General features: G+C 48.4%; 1 protein-coding gene across 6 annotated transcripts in view; it reads right to left on the reverse strand.

Moving 5' to 3' along the window:
• Positions 1 to 16,073, reverse strand: part of RGS8 (regulator of G protein signaling 8) — a 41,912-nt gene that overhangs the window by 7,770 nt on the left and 18,069 nt on the right. For all 6 annotated transcript variants that reach the window (XM_059412730.1, XM_059412732.1, XM_059412736.1 and 3 more), the window contains exons 3-4: positions 15,619 to 15,720; positions 14,733 to 14,797 (exon numbers count right to left, since the gene is read on the reverse strand). In XM_059412730.1, the coding sequence (XP_059268713.1) occupies positions 14,733 to 14,797; positions 15,619 to 15,720 (167 nt within the window). The remainder of the gene's footprint in view (positions 1 to 14,732; positions 14,798 to 15,618; positions 15,721 to 16,073) is intronic.

The following is a 16,073-nucleotide window of genomic DNA, read 5'->3' on the forward strand; positions in this document are numbered from 1 at the left end:
ACACCCCCACTCTCCCCTGTTTGTGTTCCCTCTCTTGCTGTGTCTCTGTCAAATAAATAAGTAAAATCGAAAAAAAAAAAAAAAAAAGTCATTGGGTATCTTTGTCTTTCAAAATAGATGTGGTAGTGCCCTACACTGGAATAATCGTCATAAAAAACCAAGACTCTTAGTTGCAAGAGCCAGGAACTTGAGAGAAAAGGGTTTTGATGGAATTGCCACAGTTAAGCTTTAAATTGAAAAGAAATCTAAGTTTGGAGGCCTGAGTGTAAAGTGCTTAACAGACGTAGGGTAGCCATGAAGTTTACCCTCCAAGCCAGTACATTTTTGAGAGTGAAGGGGGGCATGCCTATTAATTACACAGACACAATGAGCATAACCATGCTCACCACAGACAAAAACCAGGACATATGATCACCTTAAGACAAGACATATAGGGACTCCTGGGGGCTCAGTGGGTTAAAGCCTCTGCCTTCGGCTCAGGTCATGATCCCAAGGTCCTGGGATCGACCCCCGCATCGGGCTCTCTGCTCGGCAGGGAGCCTGCTTCCCTCTGCCTCTCTGCCTGCTTGTGATCTTTCTATCAAATAAATGAATAAAATCTTAAAAAAAAAAAAAAAAAGACAAGACATATAGTTCTCTAAGATACGGAGTATGGAGAAAGCAGAACATGATGTGAGGCTGTTTCCCATCAGGCAGGATGGAAATAAAATTGCTCCTGTGCCAGGGAAGGAAGAAGAGAGTAGCACAGGTTAGACCCATAGGAGAGGTTGGCTCAGGACCCCACGTACCCTCATTCCAACCCTGGGTTTAAAGCCCTGAGAGGAGGGAGTAGAAACCCAAGATAAAAGGGGAATCGAAGAGAGCGTGAAGCACTAACACGGGATGATGAGGCACAGAGATGACCGGAGAATCATTCACTCAGTTTTAACGATTTCTTTTTTAACTGCTAATATACAAATACATCAGAAAACAGGTCATAAAATCTGCCCATAAAAATGCCCTGCAGATGCTCTATTTTGCCACACCTCTCTCCTCCAAGTTCTTACAGATGGACTCCAGAAGTTTCCACAGGCTCTGAGGAACTCAGATCTGAGAGCTCGCCTGCCCGCCAGGAGACTGTCATTGCCTGCAGAAGGGGCCCCTGTAGCAGAGGCCACAGGGCAGTGACTGGACGGAACACCAGCCGAAGCTGTGCAAGCTCCAAGGAGACTCAGTGCCCGCGAGAGCCAACGTGGAGCTGGTCCAGCAAGGCAGTCTCTGAGCGGTGACTAGTTCACACAGGACAAGAGCCATGGACGCGATCAGTGAATGCAGGGAGGACATGAGGACCACAGGCCAAAAGCCGTCTCCTGTGGGAAGGGCGGGGGGAGAACCCAAAAACACTGTGCATTCATCGGAAAGAGTAAATTCAAAGTGGCTTGGAAGAGTAACTTGGCAGGACGTCCTCTGTCTGGAAGAGAGCAAATACTCCGAATGGCAAGCTGAAGTTTGGTGCTTGTGTCAGATTTTTGTGTTGTTTTCCATCGAGCAGAAACAGGCGCTTTGTGAGCCACCTGACTCCAGTTACAGATCAAGAAAACTACCTTTCTGCCTCCCTTGCTGGTGCTGGTCACGATAACACTGCTAGGGCACCTCTCCAACCCCACGGAAGACAAGAGACAGACATTATCTCCCATCATCGAAGTCTCCGCTTTGTTGGGCCCTTGTGAGGATTGAAAAAGAGAGAACGCCCGCAAGCCCTTTCAGGAATGTCGCTGTACTTCTCCCAGTCTGGCAGGGGACGAAGCTGATGCTTGGAGAACAGGCTTGACAGAGTTCGCCCAGGTAAGACTGTGTAGCATGAAAAATACAACGTATACAAACTCCCAACCCAACACAGCCATGAATGTGAGCCTCCGCTCATTCATTCGCTCATTCACACGCCCATTAGGGGAACCAGGCGTTCCACAAGGTGTGCTAGAAACAGCCACAACGAAGCCCTCAGAACTTGCAGTGAAAGGGCCATTTGAGCCAAGAAACCATAATTTGGTAGTTACGGAGTGCGTGATAAGTGGGACATCAGGGGAAGCACGGGCTGCTGTGAAAGCACCCAGCGGGGATGCCTGAGCCAGATCTAAGGACGGGAGGGAAGACTTGCAGGAGGGAGAGAAGCTTCTCGGCTGGGACGTGAAGTGGAGCAGCAGGAAGCTTTGTGCAAGAAGTGGGGGGCGGAGGGGAGGGAGAAGAGAATCACAGGAAGGGAGAGCCATACCGGGAAGGCCCGTCATTAAGAATGTCTGAGTTGTTAGAAAGAGTTCAGGAAAACTAGTGTAAACAATGACCGAGCCTACTTACAAGGCACATTAAGAGGTCTGTGAAAGAGCCAGAGAGACGGAAGGATAACACAGGACTGCAAAAGGCCAGGGAAGCGAAGCTTTCAGGAAAGAGGAAACAGCCATGTGTCCAGTGCTACCCAGAGGTCAAGCGAGCTATGGTCTGAGACACGGTTGTTGGACTTGGTGATAAGGTTCAGCAACCATGGGCAGGTGCGGTTCCAGTGGTGGGATGGGGGCCCTGGGCACGGGGGTGAACGTGGGCGTGATTAAGAGGAAAGGAAGCAGAAAGAGTCCATTTAGATGTTTCTGGCAACACGGGGAAGAGAGAGATCAGACAGCATAACTGGAAGGAAACAGGAGGTCAGGAAAGAAGGTTTGGGGGTTTTCTGGTTTTGTTGTTGTTATTGTGTGTGTTTGTGTTGTTTGTTTTGTTTTGTTGTAAGATGGTCTTGAGTGTGTTTGAAAGCTGATCTAATCAGGAAAGACTGGTCCTCTAGAAGGAGTTGCAATTAAAGGAAAGAAAGAGTTTAATTGATCAAATGCTGCCCCTCAGAAGGTACAGAAAGGGGCCTGAGAAGAGAATTATGATGGAGAGGAAGAGAAGGGGCTGCATGTGGATACAGGGAAGTTTCTAGTTTGGGTGCAGAAAAATGAAGGAGTTCCTGCCTGATTTTAGCTGGAGAAGGTGGTGGGACCTAGGGAAGGCAGGGTTTTATTTTTATGTATTTATTTAGGATTTGGGGCAGGAAATTTTATTTATTTACTATATGCCATACTTTTTGCTGGGGATTTTGCAAACACCAGTTCAATTTATTTTCACAACAATGCAGATCCATAGATAGTAGCACTCTGGTTTTCCAAACGAAGACATTAAGTCTTACTTACAGAAGTCGAAGACGTGTCCCAGTTCCACAGCTGAGCAAGAAGAGCCAAGCTTCACTACCAGGTCCATATGACGCCAAAGCAAGATCTTTTCAGACATATTTGCAGGCAGAAGGAAAAGAGCAAGGGAAGAGAAAGATGAAGGAATCAAAAGAACATATCTGGGGAGGGCAAATCCTAGACAAGGAAGGGGACCAAGAAGAAGTAGGAGAACTTGTCTTCTTTAAAGTCAAAAGTAGAAAAAAAGAAAGTGGGGTGGATGAAGATAGAAAGAACTGCTTAGGGAAGGGCCATCTCCGAGATGTATAAAGCTGAACAACCTCGAGCTTCATTAATTTGGGGTGAAGTCCCTGTGAAGACGGTCTACCTCCATGCCCTAGGCTTGAGGAGATGGCATGAGTAAATCAGATGACGTCACCACCTCACAGAACTCAAAAGCTAGTCTACTGTCACAGACATTGAGCAACAATTTAAAAATAATTAGTTGAATATTCTAAGTCCAGTGTGTGCTAGAGAGGTTTGGGAAGGGTGCAGAACAGCTACTCTGGAAGAACGAGCAGGAATCGGGTGAGAAACAGGCAAAGACTTGTGAAGTCTTAGGTTCCAGCTCCTGGACAAGGCTACGATGCACCAGGAAGGGAGCAAGACATTTGACTCCGGGGATGCGCCCAACGTTCAAAGAAAGGACCATCAGCTTCAGGCTGGCAAATGAAGCTTGAACCCAGAGACAGCAGGGATGTGGGATCTAAAAGTTGGAACGTGGGAAAAGGGGAGAAGGATAATAGGAGGCTGAAAAAAAAAAAAGGTTGACATTAGAGAAGGAATTTTGGAAACGACCGCTGCGGGCCTTGACTGCACACTTAGAGCCACACATCACACTAAATGCTCCGTGAGCCACAGGCATCTACTCTGGATAGTGAAGTTATACAATAGGCCCTGAATTACTGTCATTTTGTAGAAGATAAAGGAAGCTTGGAGAAGTGAGATCAGTCACTCAAGGTCACATGATTAGTAAGTGGCATGGATACCAAGCTACAAAGCCAACGATCTTACAGGAGTCAGCGGTCCAGTCCCTGGCTGGGCCTGACGGCGGGGCCTAAAGGATGCTTACACCAGCAACGGCTGGAGGGGGAGGGCAGGGGGTCCGTCTCAGCCCAAGACTAGGGGGCCATGAGTAACTCCACGGATGGAGATGTTTCCAGGAATGATGACAACAGATGAGGTGGGGAGAAATCGAAAGTCACCGTGGAAGGCAGAGGAGTATCTTGAGGTAGCAGAACAACCTAGAGACAAAGATGGACATGGGCAACAGAGTTCAACTGAATGACCGTGGAGGCAGTGGAGACTGACTCAGGCGGGGGTGGGGCTTTGAAGTAAAATGTGTGGCAAACTCATACCCAGCTCAGAATCACCTGTTGGCTTCACGGAGGCAACCTGCGGAACCCTGTTGGTGCACCTGGGACAGAAGCGCCACTGTCCCAGTTGGGAGCATCCCGTCTGATCAGAGTCAGACCCATAATTAGCTCAATGACCTTGGACAACACATTCAACTTCCCTGGGTCTCAGCCTCCTCAACTGCAAAGTGAGGGGGATGGATCTGATTAAGTCTCCCTGGGGACATTAGCGCTCTGCTCTGCGCTCCCTTTGCCTGCGTCAGACACAGCTCTCCGCAGACTGCTTCCCACCCTCCCCACCAGCCACATCGTCACTGCCACACACAGAGGACTTACCCCGGGCCAAGTCCTCTATTGTCCAATCTACGTGTATCAACTCCTTCCACCCTCACACCCACCTAATGTCAAGGCAGAGGTCCTGGCGTCAGACAGCCTGGGTCTAAATATGCATGACCTCAGAAAAGGGTCCTAATGTCTTGAAGCCTGCCTCATCTCATCTGGAAAATGGGAATTATACTGGGACTTACTCCCCCCAGATTGTTATGAGGACGAAATGAAGCGGTCCACGTTTAAGTGCCCTGTGGCTCACTATCAGAAATCAACACATGTTCGCTCTCACAGAAATTTGTTTCGCTACGAGGGCAAGTGACTTGGAGAGCTCAAGTTCAATGTGTGGGGTCACTCAGCCAGTAAGAGGTGGACAGTGGATTTGCACACACATCCGGATGACTTCAGAGCCCACTGCCTGTGTCTCCCCTCGTGATCACCGGAGAGCCCCACCTTAGCTCTCCCTCCAAAGGAAGGATGGACGAAAACCCCAAATCAAGCAATCACACTGAAAACCCATCACAGGAGGGCAAAGGTGACCTCTGGTTTACAGAGCTGGAGATTCTCCTGCAAGAGGACACCTGCCATCACCTCATCTGCGGTGACAACTGAGACCACTAGGTGCTACCAACAACCTGAATTCTGCCGAAAACTCTCCTCTCTCCCACGGCAGGGCCACCTCCCTAAGGCACAGGGGCATCACACAAAGCAGACTGGTGCATTCCCCAATGGTGGCCTGGGGACACTCTAATCAAGCATGGCTGAGTGACCCTGTAAAGACCTCGAGCTCTCTCAGGCGCCTCACCCAAAGATGTGGTCACCTGCATTTCCACGGCTGGCTTCAGAACATGTGTCCGGGATTTCAAAAGAAGGGCTTGAGGAGAGATGGGGAAGGGGGTGGGAGAAGGCCTGGGAAGGTCCGGACCTGAAAAGCCGCAGCATCTCGAGAACAGATTGTGGCAAAGAAAAAGCTCACAAAAGCCCCAGACAGACGGTGCCGTCCACAGCCCTCTCCTCTGTTCACCCTGCCCTCTAGTTCCCCTCGCTCCCCACCCTGCCGCATGCCCAGGCCTGCAGGGGAAGGACCAGGGCGGGGAGGGCCACGGTGGAAAGAAAAACTTCACCTGAGAATGTGGAAGTGAGAAGCGGGTGGAGCCCCTGCCCCCAGGCTGCAGGAGCCCCTCCCTTTCCAGAGCAGGTGACAGCAGCTGCCTTTGTAGGCAGACTACCTGGCCCAGACCCGGCCCCCCTTTCCTGCTTAGGGGACCCAGCAAAGGAATCGCAGGGGACCAGAACCAGGGCATTTCTTCTCGCCTAGATCCTTCCCTTCTCCTCCTAACCCCTCCCCCCTCTTCCCAGGGACTCTCTGTGTGGTTCTCTCCGACTGTCAGCATCTCGCTCAGCCCGCATCCTGGCCTTCGGTCCTCCGTCTCTTTTGGCCCCTGCTTCCCTCTTCCCCCTTCCTTCTCTCCACCAGGACCCTCTCTTTCCCTTCTGCTTGTCCATAAGCTGAGGCTGGTTAAAAATGAAGGATACTCATTTATTTCTGAAAGGCTCATGAGCATTTGCTGGCCTCTCTCCCTGTGACCTGCTTCGCTCCTCTGCCTGTGTAAGGGCCTATTCAGCCAGAGCAGCCTCAACCCGGCTGAACTGCCATTTTGTTGTAAAACTTAAATTGACTCTGCCCCCCCCACCCAGGGGAACTTACTTAAAAACAAGTCCCCGAAACCAGCCCCAGGTAACAAAGCTCAAATACAAGGGTGGGTCAGGCTAGGTGGAGACATCCGATCAGTGGGGAGGGGGTGGGGAGCATACTGTCTTCCTAGCTACCAAGGAGTATGGGCCCCGCCCTTTGGGAGGCTTTTGGGGGCCAATTCTAACCAAGGTGTGATAGGCTGGGTCAAATGTCTACTATAGGGTAAACTGTAATTTAATTGGTCACCTAGCATCACTGTGCAATTTTCTCTGTGTGTTACAATCTCATTGGCCACCTGTGTGTAGCCGGGCCCCACCGCATGGCCTTTGCCTTTGAAAGCTAGTCTATGAAACAGAGAAGGGTCTCTCTCTCTTGTAAGAGGCGCAGCCCCGAACGTTCAGTTAGATTCTTGATGCTTGGTGCGAAATAAAGCTTTGCTTGACCTTCACGTTGCACCGGTCTCGCTCCTTTAATCAAGGACCCATTTGGGGGGCCATAACACCTGGGCCCCTGAGTGCCCCAGAACCTGCTCCTTCCCAGATACCTAGGGGACTGGAGGCCCCCCTTAGCACCTCCACAGATTCCAAGAAGCTGGGAAGAGTCACCTGTCTCTGATCCCTGATGCTATTCTGCCTGGGGTTCTGTCCTGAAACTCTTCTGTCCTGGCTTGGACCCATAAACTAGCTCTGTCTCCTTGGGCACCATGCCTCAGTTCTGTCATCTGTGAAATGCAGATCCCAGCAGCTCCAGGGGGGGTTTGGGGGTGAGATGAGTTAATACACGCAGGGCCCAACCCTCAGGGAGCACTCCATGCGTGTTTGGGACTTTGGTGGCTTACGGAGTCATCATTCAGAGTAAACATCCCTAATTCCCCGAAACAACCTGGTCACTTAAAGGTAGTAGGTGAAGGGTTCCTGGGAGATAGGAGAGACAGGAGGATCTGCCTTTTTTTTTCCTTTTTTTCTTTCTTTTTTTTTTTTTTTTTAGTTTCATTCTTTCAGTTCACTTTGGTTTTCTTTGTATGGCATGCTAAGAAGGCAAGGCTCTATGAACATTACATATTTTTTGAAATTAGTGTCGATCTAGTCACGGGAACGGAAAGGCTTGTGTCCAGAATTCCTGGAACACTCGGCAGAATCCTGGCATCCCCCTGAGCATGCACACAATCTCCAAGAACATCCCCGTGGCCGCACATGCCGCCTGCCGCCGGCATTCTCCCTCTCGGTTCTGGGATGCAGGGTGCTTACATAAGAGAAGAAACTGGGTCACTATGAATGAGCAGTGCAGCTGGTGCGGCAGGGAGGGTAGCTTAGGTAAACAGTTCAAGGTCCGGGAGCCCTGATTCAGCTGGCATGGGAGTGGGCTTGAGTCTCGATCAACTCCCAGGCTTGGAAAAATACCAGATCACAGGAAAGATTTGGGGGGGGGGGTGGTGGTGGCAGGAAACCTCTCTGTTTACTAAAGTGCCACCCAAAAGACCAGAGTCCTCTTGCATCCCTGATCGATAGGAAAAAAAATAAACTGGTTCCAAGGTCAGACAGAGGATAGGAAAGGAAAATATATTTATAAAACCCAGGCTACATATACTGATGGTGAAGCCAAAAATCTCTTTCATTCAGAACTGAGTTCACCACTTTGAAATTGTGATGAGAACAGCATTAGGATCAAAGTCTTTTGTGTGTGTGTTATCTATAAAATAAAGGTTTTTAAACACATCACAGGGGCTTAGCAAGGTTTAGATAAGGAGGTTATTTAGAGAATAAACTATTTGCAGTTACTCACATTTATTGGAAGCAACTGCCATGCTAATTATACTTCAGTCTTACGATTAACATAATTTTCTTCAATGATCTTCACTTTGCTAGTATACATTCAGCAAGATGGGATGTCATAATAGTAGTAGGACCTGACAGCTCTTAGGCTCTTTGAGCCAGAAGGGACATGAGAGACCCTAGGATCGAGCCCTACACTGGACACAGGCTCTAAGTTTGGGTGATTTCTTATTCCTAGGACATGGTAGCAGCAGACAGGGGACGGCGTGGGTCTTACAACCCCTATTCTAATGTCTGTTCCTATTTTGTCAAGCAGGAGATGTTATCATACAACAACCACAAAAAGTCAAGCTAGAATCTGTATCTGCAGCTATGGTGAGAAATTAGCAAGGAGTTTGTATTGAAGGGGAGACAAAAGAGAAGGGGTCCCTAGCAGGGTAGAAGCATTCACAAATGACTCCTTCAATACAAGAGAAGTATTATAAAACTCCAGGTGCACTAGTCCATCACCTAAAAGATGCTAAAAAGTCCAGGAGTATTTGTCGAATTGAGCCAACAAAGGAACAAGGCAGGGAGGTTCAAAGAGGGAACATACCAGATTTGCCTGCAGGGCTTTTGAAAACCGAATCCCCAGAGAGAGTCTGAGGGGCAACGGGAAAAGGATGAGGGAGATCGGACAAAAGCTCCTGAGGCAAAGAGGGGTGAGGTATTATGGAATTTGAATAAGCCCCCCTGTGATTCTGACACATCCAGCTGCCTGGGGAAAGAAGCTGATGCCATCTCCAGCAAACAGGAATCCATGTTTTCTCAGTGAATTTAATGTTGGATTATAACCCAAATCACCAAAACCGGTCTCCTTTGGGGAGCCTCCCTCTCCGTCACATTATCATGCTTCGCACTTCACAACCACAATCACATTTAATCCTCGAAGCAACTGTGCAAGGCAGGTCTTATCATGCCCCTTTTACAGAGGAGGAAAGCAAGGTTTAGAGAGGCGATGTCGTTGGCTGGAGGTCACACGGCTGGTAAGCGACAGAATGGGTGCTGGAGGCCCATCCAGGTGCTTTCCATTCGATTTTGCAGCAGGCTTGGAAGAGTTACTGTCTTATCGGTTCCAGGCACTCCTTCTCAAAGGCTAAAGGCACCCACATTCCTGGGGGCAAGTAAAAATTCTAGCACTGCAGACAGGTTGGCAAGGAGGAAGAGAAGCTTCTTCCGACCCGAGTAGACCTCCCATCTCTCTAACCCTCAGCCTCCATTTATCCAGAAAACACACTTGCTCTATTTGTTTCTTTACTGTCCCCCCCCCCCCCCCCCCGTCCACCATACCTGCTACGTAGCCGGCATTGGCGATACACGGACGACAGGCCATCGAAGGGACGTGTTGCCTCGGGACGTTGGAAGGCTGTAATCCAGAGCTCAGTGGGTTTCTTGGAAAGCACAGACCACCTGCCTCACCACGATCTTCCAGATTCATCGTGTTACTCCCTTAGGTTTTAGAGAAGTGCTTCTCAAGCTTCGGTGGGCCTTAACATTACTGGAGGGCTTGAGAAAAATTTCCTGCGCCCCTAGGCCACGGAGATGTTGACCCAGCAGGTCTGAGACAGAACTCCAGAATTTTCATCTCTTACAGGCTCCCAGCAGCTGCTGCCTTCTTTGGATCACACTTGCACTAACACTGTTCTAGGATTTGGGGGGCTTGGCGAAGGATGTGGGGAGGGCTATGCAGTGAGTGGGAACTAGATGGTTAAACTGTACATTCTAAAGCTAATGACCATTTGGATGAATAATTAAGGAATTTCATTTGCTCGTAACTTTCATGCTTTTGCTTGCTTGAGGTATTCTGCTTGGTTGCTGTGTGACCAGATCAAGTTGTTAAATTTTTCTGTATCTCAATCATTATCCCAAAGGGGCTAATTTTAAAAAACTAAAAGCTTCCTTATTGGACTCCTTTTCGCAGAGATGGATACTAATTCTGTGCACGCAAAAGAGCTTTCAGTTGTACTAGTCCACTAATCTGGAGTCCCTGGGCCTGGTGGGGACAGCTCAGCATAGACCCTCCGTGCTCTGTGCCAAGGACCACATGGAGGCCCAGGGGAAAGTGCTCTGTCACCCAGGTGTGGGATCAGGCTGAAAGAAGGGAGAAGAAGGGGAAGGAACCGTGTCTACAGCTTCCTCTTCTAACTGGAATAATCTAACTTTTATGTTTAAAAAAAAAAAAAAAATCCCACAAAGGAAGGAGGGAGGAAGAACAGAAGGAGGGAGATTCCGAGTTTGAACTGGATCAGAGTTCAGGACTGAATGTCCCACTAAAAGCAGGACAAATAACAAGCATATGCCTGAGCCTCATGAGGAAATCGAAGCAGAAGACAGACAATTTTGTGCCCACTCACCCGCAACCCGTCAGAAAACACATCTCCCGCAAGCTGGGAGCCTTCCTTCTCCTGGGTATAAGCTACAGACACAGGAAGGCCTCTCGGTGTGCGCACACACACACACACACCCAGGAGCAGCCTAAGTGCACAGCTCAGACACCACGTCTAACTGTCCCCTGGTGAGCAGGAGAAAGATGCCAACTTAACCCCCATTAGAAATCCTTCGCTAGCTAATAAAGTCATCAGCAATTTCAATTTTATTTTTCATTTCTTAGTTTAAAAAGAAAAAAAAAAAAGCCCTCAGCAGGTGGCTATCCCCCAGACCTCCATGCATGCCTCTTCAGCTTTATAAGCAAATGTGACTGGAAACCAAACTGCTCTAAATATTTGCTTTCCAAATTTCTTTTCACTGTCAAGTTTAAAAAACAAGGTTGTTTTCTTCTTTTCCTGAGGCTGGAGCCTGAGAAGTGTTCCCCACACAGCAGGACCCTGTCCAGGAGAGAAAGCTTCCCAACACAGGTGCTTTCGCCCCTCATTTGGTTGCTTGAACCATCTCCGCTTTGAAGGGGTTTTACATAACCCGGCAGGCAGCGCTGACTCAAACCACCTGCCTGGGCGTCTGCTAATGGCCCCGTCTCAGCATCCTAGAACAAGAGGGTAGGACTGGATCCAGTGTCTGAGACATCCTCTTCCAGATCCTTCATTGCATAGATGAAGAACCAGATTTTCCAGAAGACGGAGGGATTCCGTCAAGGCAACCCAGCTCTCTGGGAGCAGAGGCGGGTTAGCACCGTTCGTGCGCAGGTCTGACAACCAGCTAACGTTCATAACTTAATTGCACAGAAGCATCTTCTCCAATTAAGTAGAAACCAGGCTCTACACCCAAAGCAGCCCTGCTGCCGTCAGGCCGGTGAGGACTTCTAATACCCACAAAACAGGACGACGAGGAGCATCGGATGTCGAGATTCTATTTGAAATCCTGAAGCTCCCTTGTCTGTAGGCAGCACGCTGGGTTATTTTTTATGTTATTTGTATGCATGTCCGCGTCTCCGAAGGCTGCATTCTTCACCAGGGAGGTGCTGTCCTGTTCCGCTCGGGGCCCCCGCCCCCAACCAGCTGCTTCACACAGACCTCGAACATAATAAACACTCAGTACACCTTTCTTCAAATAAATGAGGGCCCCAAACAGCCAGGCAGCACAGGGAGGGTAAAAATGCTCTATAAATTGAGAATGGGAACAAAAATAATGATCTGAATTATCTGAAATGGAAAACTCAGGGAGGACAGTTGCCTAGGTAGGAAGGATTACCAGGGGGTTGGTTTCTAGACTAATGCACGTTTTTTTCTGGAAGCTCATTCAGTGATTCTCCTTTCTTTACTTTTGAGGACATTTTGCTATCTTAATTGAAAGCCTTGCACACCTCTGATCAACTGCTGTCCCTCCTAAGGGACCAGCACACATGCAATCCCTTTGGAAAAGCTTAATCAGCCCTAATTGAGTCCCAATATTAGCCCAAATTAATTAGACTTTAAGAAAGTTGTCAACACCCTTCAAGGTAACCTGGCTCTGTACCCTTAGCCTTCACAGGGAGAGAGCGGTCAAGCTCTAAAACCTGGAAATTCTGCCAGCGACCCATGAATACAGGTCTCTCTCTTCTCAAATGCATGCACTCCATTGGCTTTTTATTTCCGTGTGAAACAGAAATCAAAACAGAACATCGGACTCCAAGACAGATCACAGAACCGCACAGTTCAAAAAACCTATTTCTGCAGCGGTCTGGGACAAAGAAGCAATCTGGCGTCAGCTTGTAACCCCTTAGTGGAATCCCCGTCTCAGAAGAGTCCCTGGAAACCGAAGCCATCCCCCACAGAAGCAGAAGCACGCCTCTTCAGGTCACAAGTCACTGAATCACATAACATGGAAGCCCTTAAATCTCCAGGTCTTGCCAGAGCAGCACTCCAAATATACCCCAAGATTGCATCTGTTGACTGACCCACTGTAAACTCTGTCTATAATGGCTCCACATTAATAATTGGTGAAATTTGCAAACCTATTCTTTTTTTTTTTTTAAGACTTTATTTATTTGTCAGAGAGAGAGAGAACACAGGCAGACAGAGTGGCAGGCAGAAGCAGAGGGAGAAGCAGGCTCTCTGCCAAGCAAGGAGTCTGATGTGGGACTCGATCCCAGGATGCTGGGATCACGAGCCAAAAGCAGCCGCTTAACCAACTGAGCCACCCAGGCGTCCCTGCAAACCTATTCTTCAGGCATGTTTATTTTGCATTTTATAAATAAAACCATCACTCAAATACCGCCATATTCTTATAAAACACCTTTAAGTAGAGAACCCCAAATCATCTGAAGGCGTCCTCTTATGAAGATTCCCTGACCCCGGTGACAGGCAGCACACAGGTATTTCTATCACCATTTCAGAACGAGGAAACAGCCTCAGGGACTTGAACTAAGTGAGTCAGTCATGAGGTTGGAATAAAAACCAAACTCTAAGATGACCTTGAAGCAAATACAGCCAGAAAAGAAGGCTTAAGTTAATAGCAACCCTTGTTTAGCCTACTGGGACTCCAAAAAAGAAGTCAAAAATGGCCCCATAAAGAACAAGCCTTACTGGGAAACCCTCACTATCATTGTACATATGCCATTACCTTGGCAAAGCCACCACATAAGCTTGCTGTTTGTGACATAAGCCACATGTCACACACGCTGTATTTCTGCTGCCTTGTTTTCCTTCCTAAGTGTAATCTGCAGAACACTAAAATGACTATTTGTCTCGCAAAACTACATGCTGCAAATACACGCTTATTCTTAGATCTCGTATTGCGTTTTAAAATGTATTCAAGAGCATTTGGTAACCGGTATTAGGATCAGGGGCCTAGTCAGAGGGAAGTGCTGATCCAGAGGAAAGCAAAATCACTTCTGAGGACATCTGAAGATTGGGAGACTCCAACAAGGCCACTCAATTATCTAGTAGCCGAGCTGGGTCCAGATCAAGAACATAGGTCTGACTACCAACCAATGCCCTTAACCTCCTTGTACAGAATCATGTCCCCAATTAAGTAGAAACGAGACTCCAAGCTAAAAGCAACCCTTCAGCTCCCAGATCAATCAAGATTTCTAGTATTGACAGGGAGAATTTAAAAGGAGGACTGAAGGTCTGCGTGAAAACTTTACTTTGCAAAAGACCCTCTGTCTTCCTGGCCCCTGCTCTGCCTCTCCCATGTGTTTCATGGTACTAGGATTTTAAAGCCCGATGAATTTGGACTTGCTTGCGATGAGAAAAAAGCAAGAACTGAAAAGTTTGACCAGTGTCAAAGTGTCCTTGCCACAGGAAAATACGCATGATTATTTCTGCAATTGGGGGGGGGGGGGGGGTATTGGGAAAACAGAAGAGGAGAGATAGCAGAAATGCATTCTAGTAAAACCCACACCCAGCCAGAAACAGAAGAGTGAGCTACAGCCAGGGTAGTAAGCTCCCCAAGTAAGAAGCAACAAACAAACACAAAACTATGCCAACTCAAGTGACTAACAAAATGCACAGAATATTATTCATTTGATGGATGAGTAAACCAAGACTTTCCAGGGACATGTGTGGGGGGAGTCATTTAATTTTATAAACAAGATCTAGGATGGGTACTAGACCTTCATTTCCACTGAGCCCATCAATCCAACTCCCCAAACTAAATTCTTTCCTGCTGAAACTGCTGAAAACATGAAGGCTTCTTGGGACCATCCTTTCAACCCAGAACGCAGAAAAAAAGGCCCTCTTCCCACTACACTTAAATTACGTCTTGTTATCTATATACTGCCCTAAGCAGGAGGCTCTGAGCGCAGACACTGGAGCTGTCTGGGGGACCCAGACATGAACCTGGATAGAACCTGGATCATGGTGGGTATTTGGTGCCTCTTTGGCTAAACGGATGATTGGCTGCGGCATGACAAAGCCTGAATTCTACTTACACTTATGGGACAGAAGCACATCAAAGGAATCTGCCCACCTCGTGGCTTCTTCTGTGGATAGTCTCCTAGGAAAGAAGAAACATCTCTCTTAAATATTTCTGTAATGCCCCTCCCTCTCCATCAGCAGACCCCTGGGGTTTGCTCCGGAAACCAAATCTCAACAATGGTGGGCGGGGGGCAGGGTGCCAATGAAAACCACCTGCATTCCTGCAAGTCTCTTGCCGTAACCGTGTACACTCAAGTAAATGATGGCAGACCTCAACACTGGAGTTCAGGGTATTTGTTTATTGGCTTTCAGTCTAAAACACCAAGCTGAAAAAGCACAGGCTATAGACATGTCAGGGTAACAACGGAAAGAAGCTGCCCTTAGGGTCAGAAAAAGTGGGCTGAGCTCCCGACTCCGACTCCGACTCCGTATCTTACTCTTCACCTTTGCAATGGGGATTTAGGTGCCCCATCCCCCAACCCTGTGAGGGTTAAATGAGGTGCATCAATGACATCATCGAGCCCAGTCCTCGCCCAGTATAGGCACTGAACCCAGATTCTCTGAACCTAAGCAGAGTTGTAGAATGTATTTGAGTGTTTGTTTCCAAACAGAGAGCTCAGACTGACAACTAAGCAGAACCAAGAAGCGTCGTTCACCACAGCTTTGTAAGAGTGGTGGATAATATGGTTTTCTTGAAAGGAAAAAAGAGGGTTCCTGTTCTGAAAAGGAAAATTCTCATCCATGCATTTGGGGATATAAAAGGAGCCGCCGAGGGGCGGGTGGTTACTGTCACTCGGCTCATCTGGCCAACCTGTCACTAGAGAAGAACAGGTCCTACAGCCCAGCGGTGGGCGCCCCATGGGGAGCGCCCTGGCAGAGCCGTGTGGCCAAACTACTCACTTTAGAGCACGGTTGGGTTTGTCGGGAAGAATAGCTGTGAAATCGCTACAGGAGTCTGACTTGTGAGACAGGCATCCCAGGCGGGTCCTCATCCCTTTGTTCCTGCAACAAGCACAGGGGCAGAAGGACGCGGAACTGTCACGACCGTGGCTGTCAGCTCTATAAAGGGCCCCGGGAGCTGCTGCTGCAGGGCCTGCGCCGCCTCCCCTGACCCGCCCCCCATCCTTCCCCAGGGGGGTCCCTAAAGGTTTCATGAACAAGAGGAGAAATACCTAGAAGATCAAGGGATGTATCCTCACTCCCTAACTCGACTCCTAGAATAGTAATAGGTACCCTGCCCCTAGAGGCCTCATGCTCTTTCAAAGCTCACATTCAAGTTGATAGTAAGTCAATGAAGGTCGTTAGCTTGGAAGAATTTCTAAATTAGGATTCTCTGTAGGGAAAGGAAATACAGT

This window comes from Mustela nigripes, chromosome 10 (assembly GCF_022355385.1).
Source record: "Mustela nigripes isolate SB6536 chromosome 10, MUSNIG.SB6536, whole genome shotgun sequence".
NCBI lineage: Eukaryota > Metazoa > Chordata > Mammalia > Carnivora > Mustelidae > Mustela > Mustela nigripes.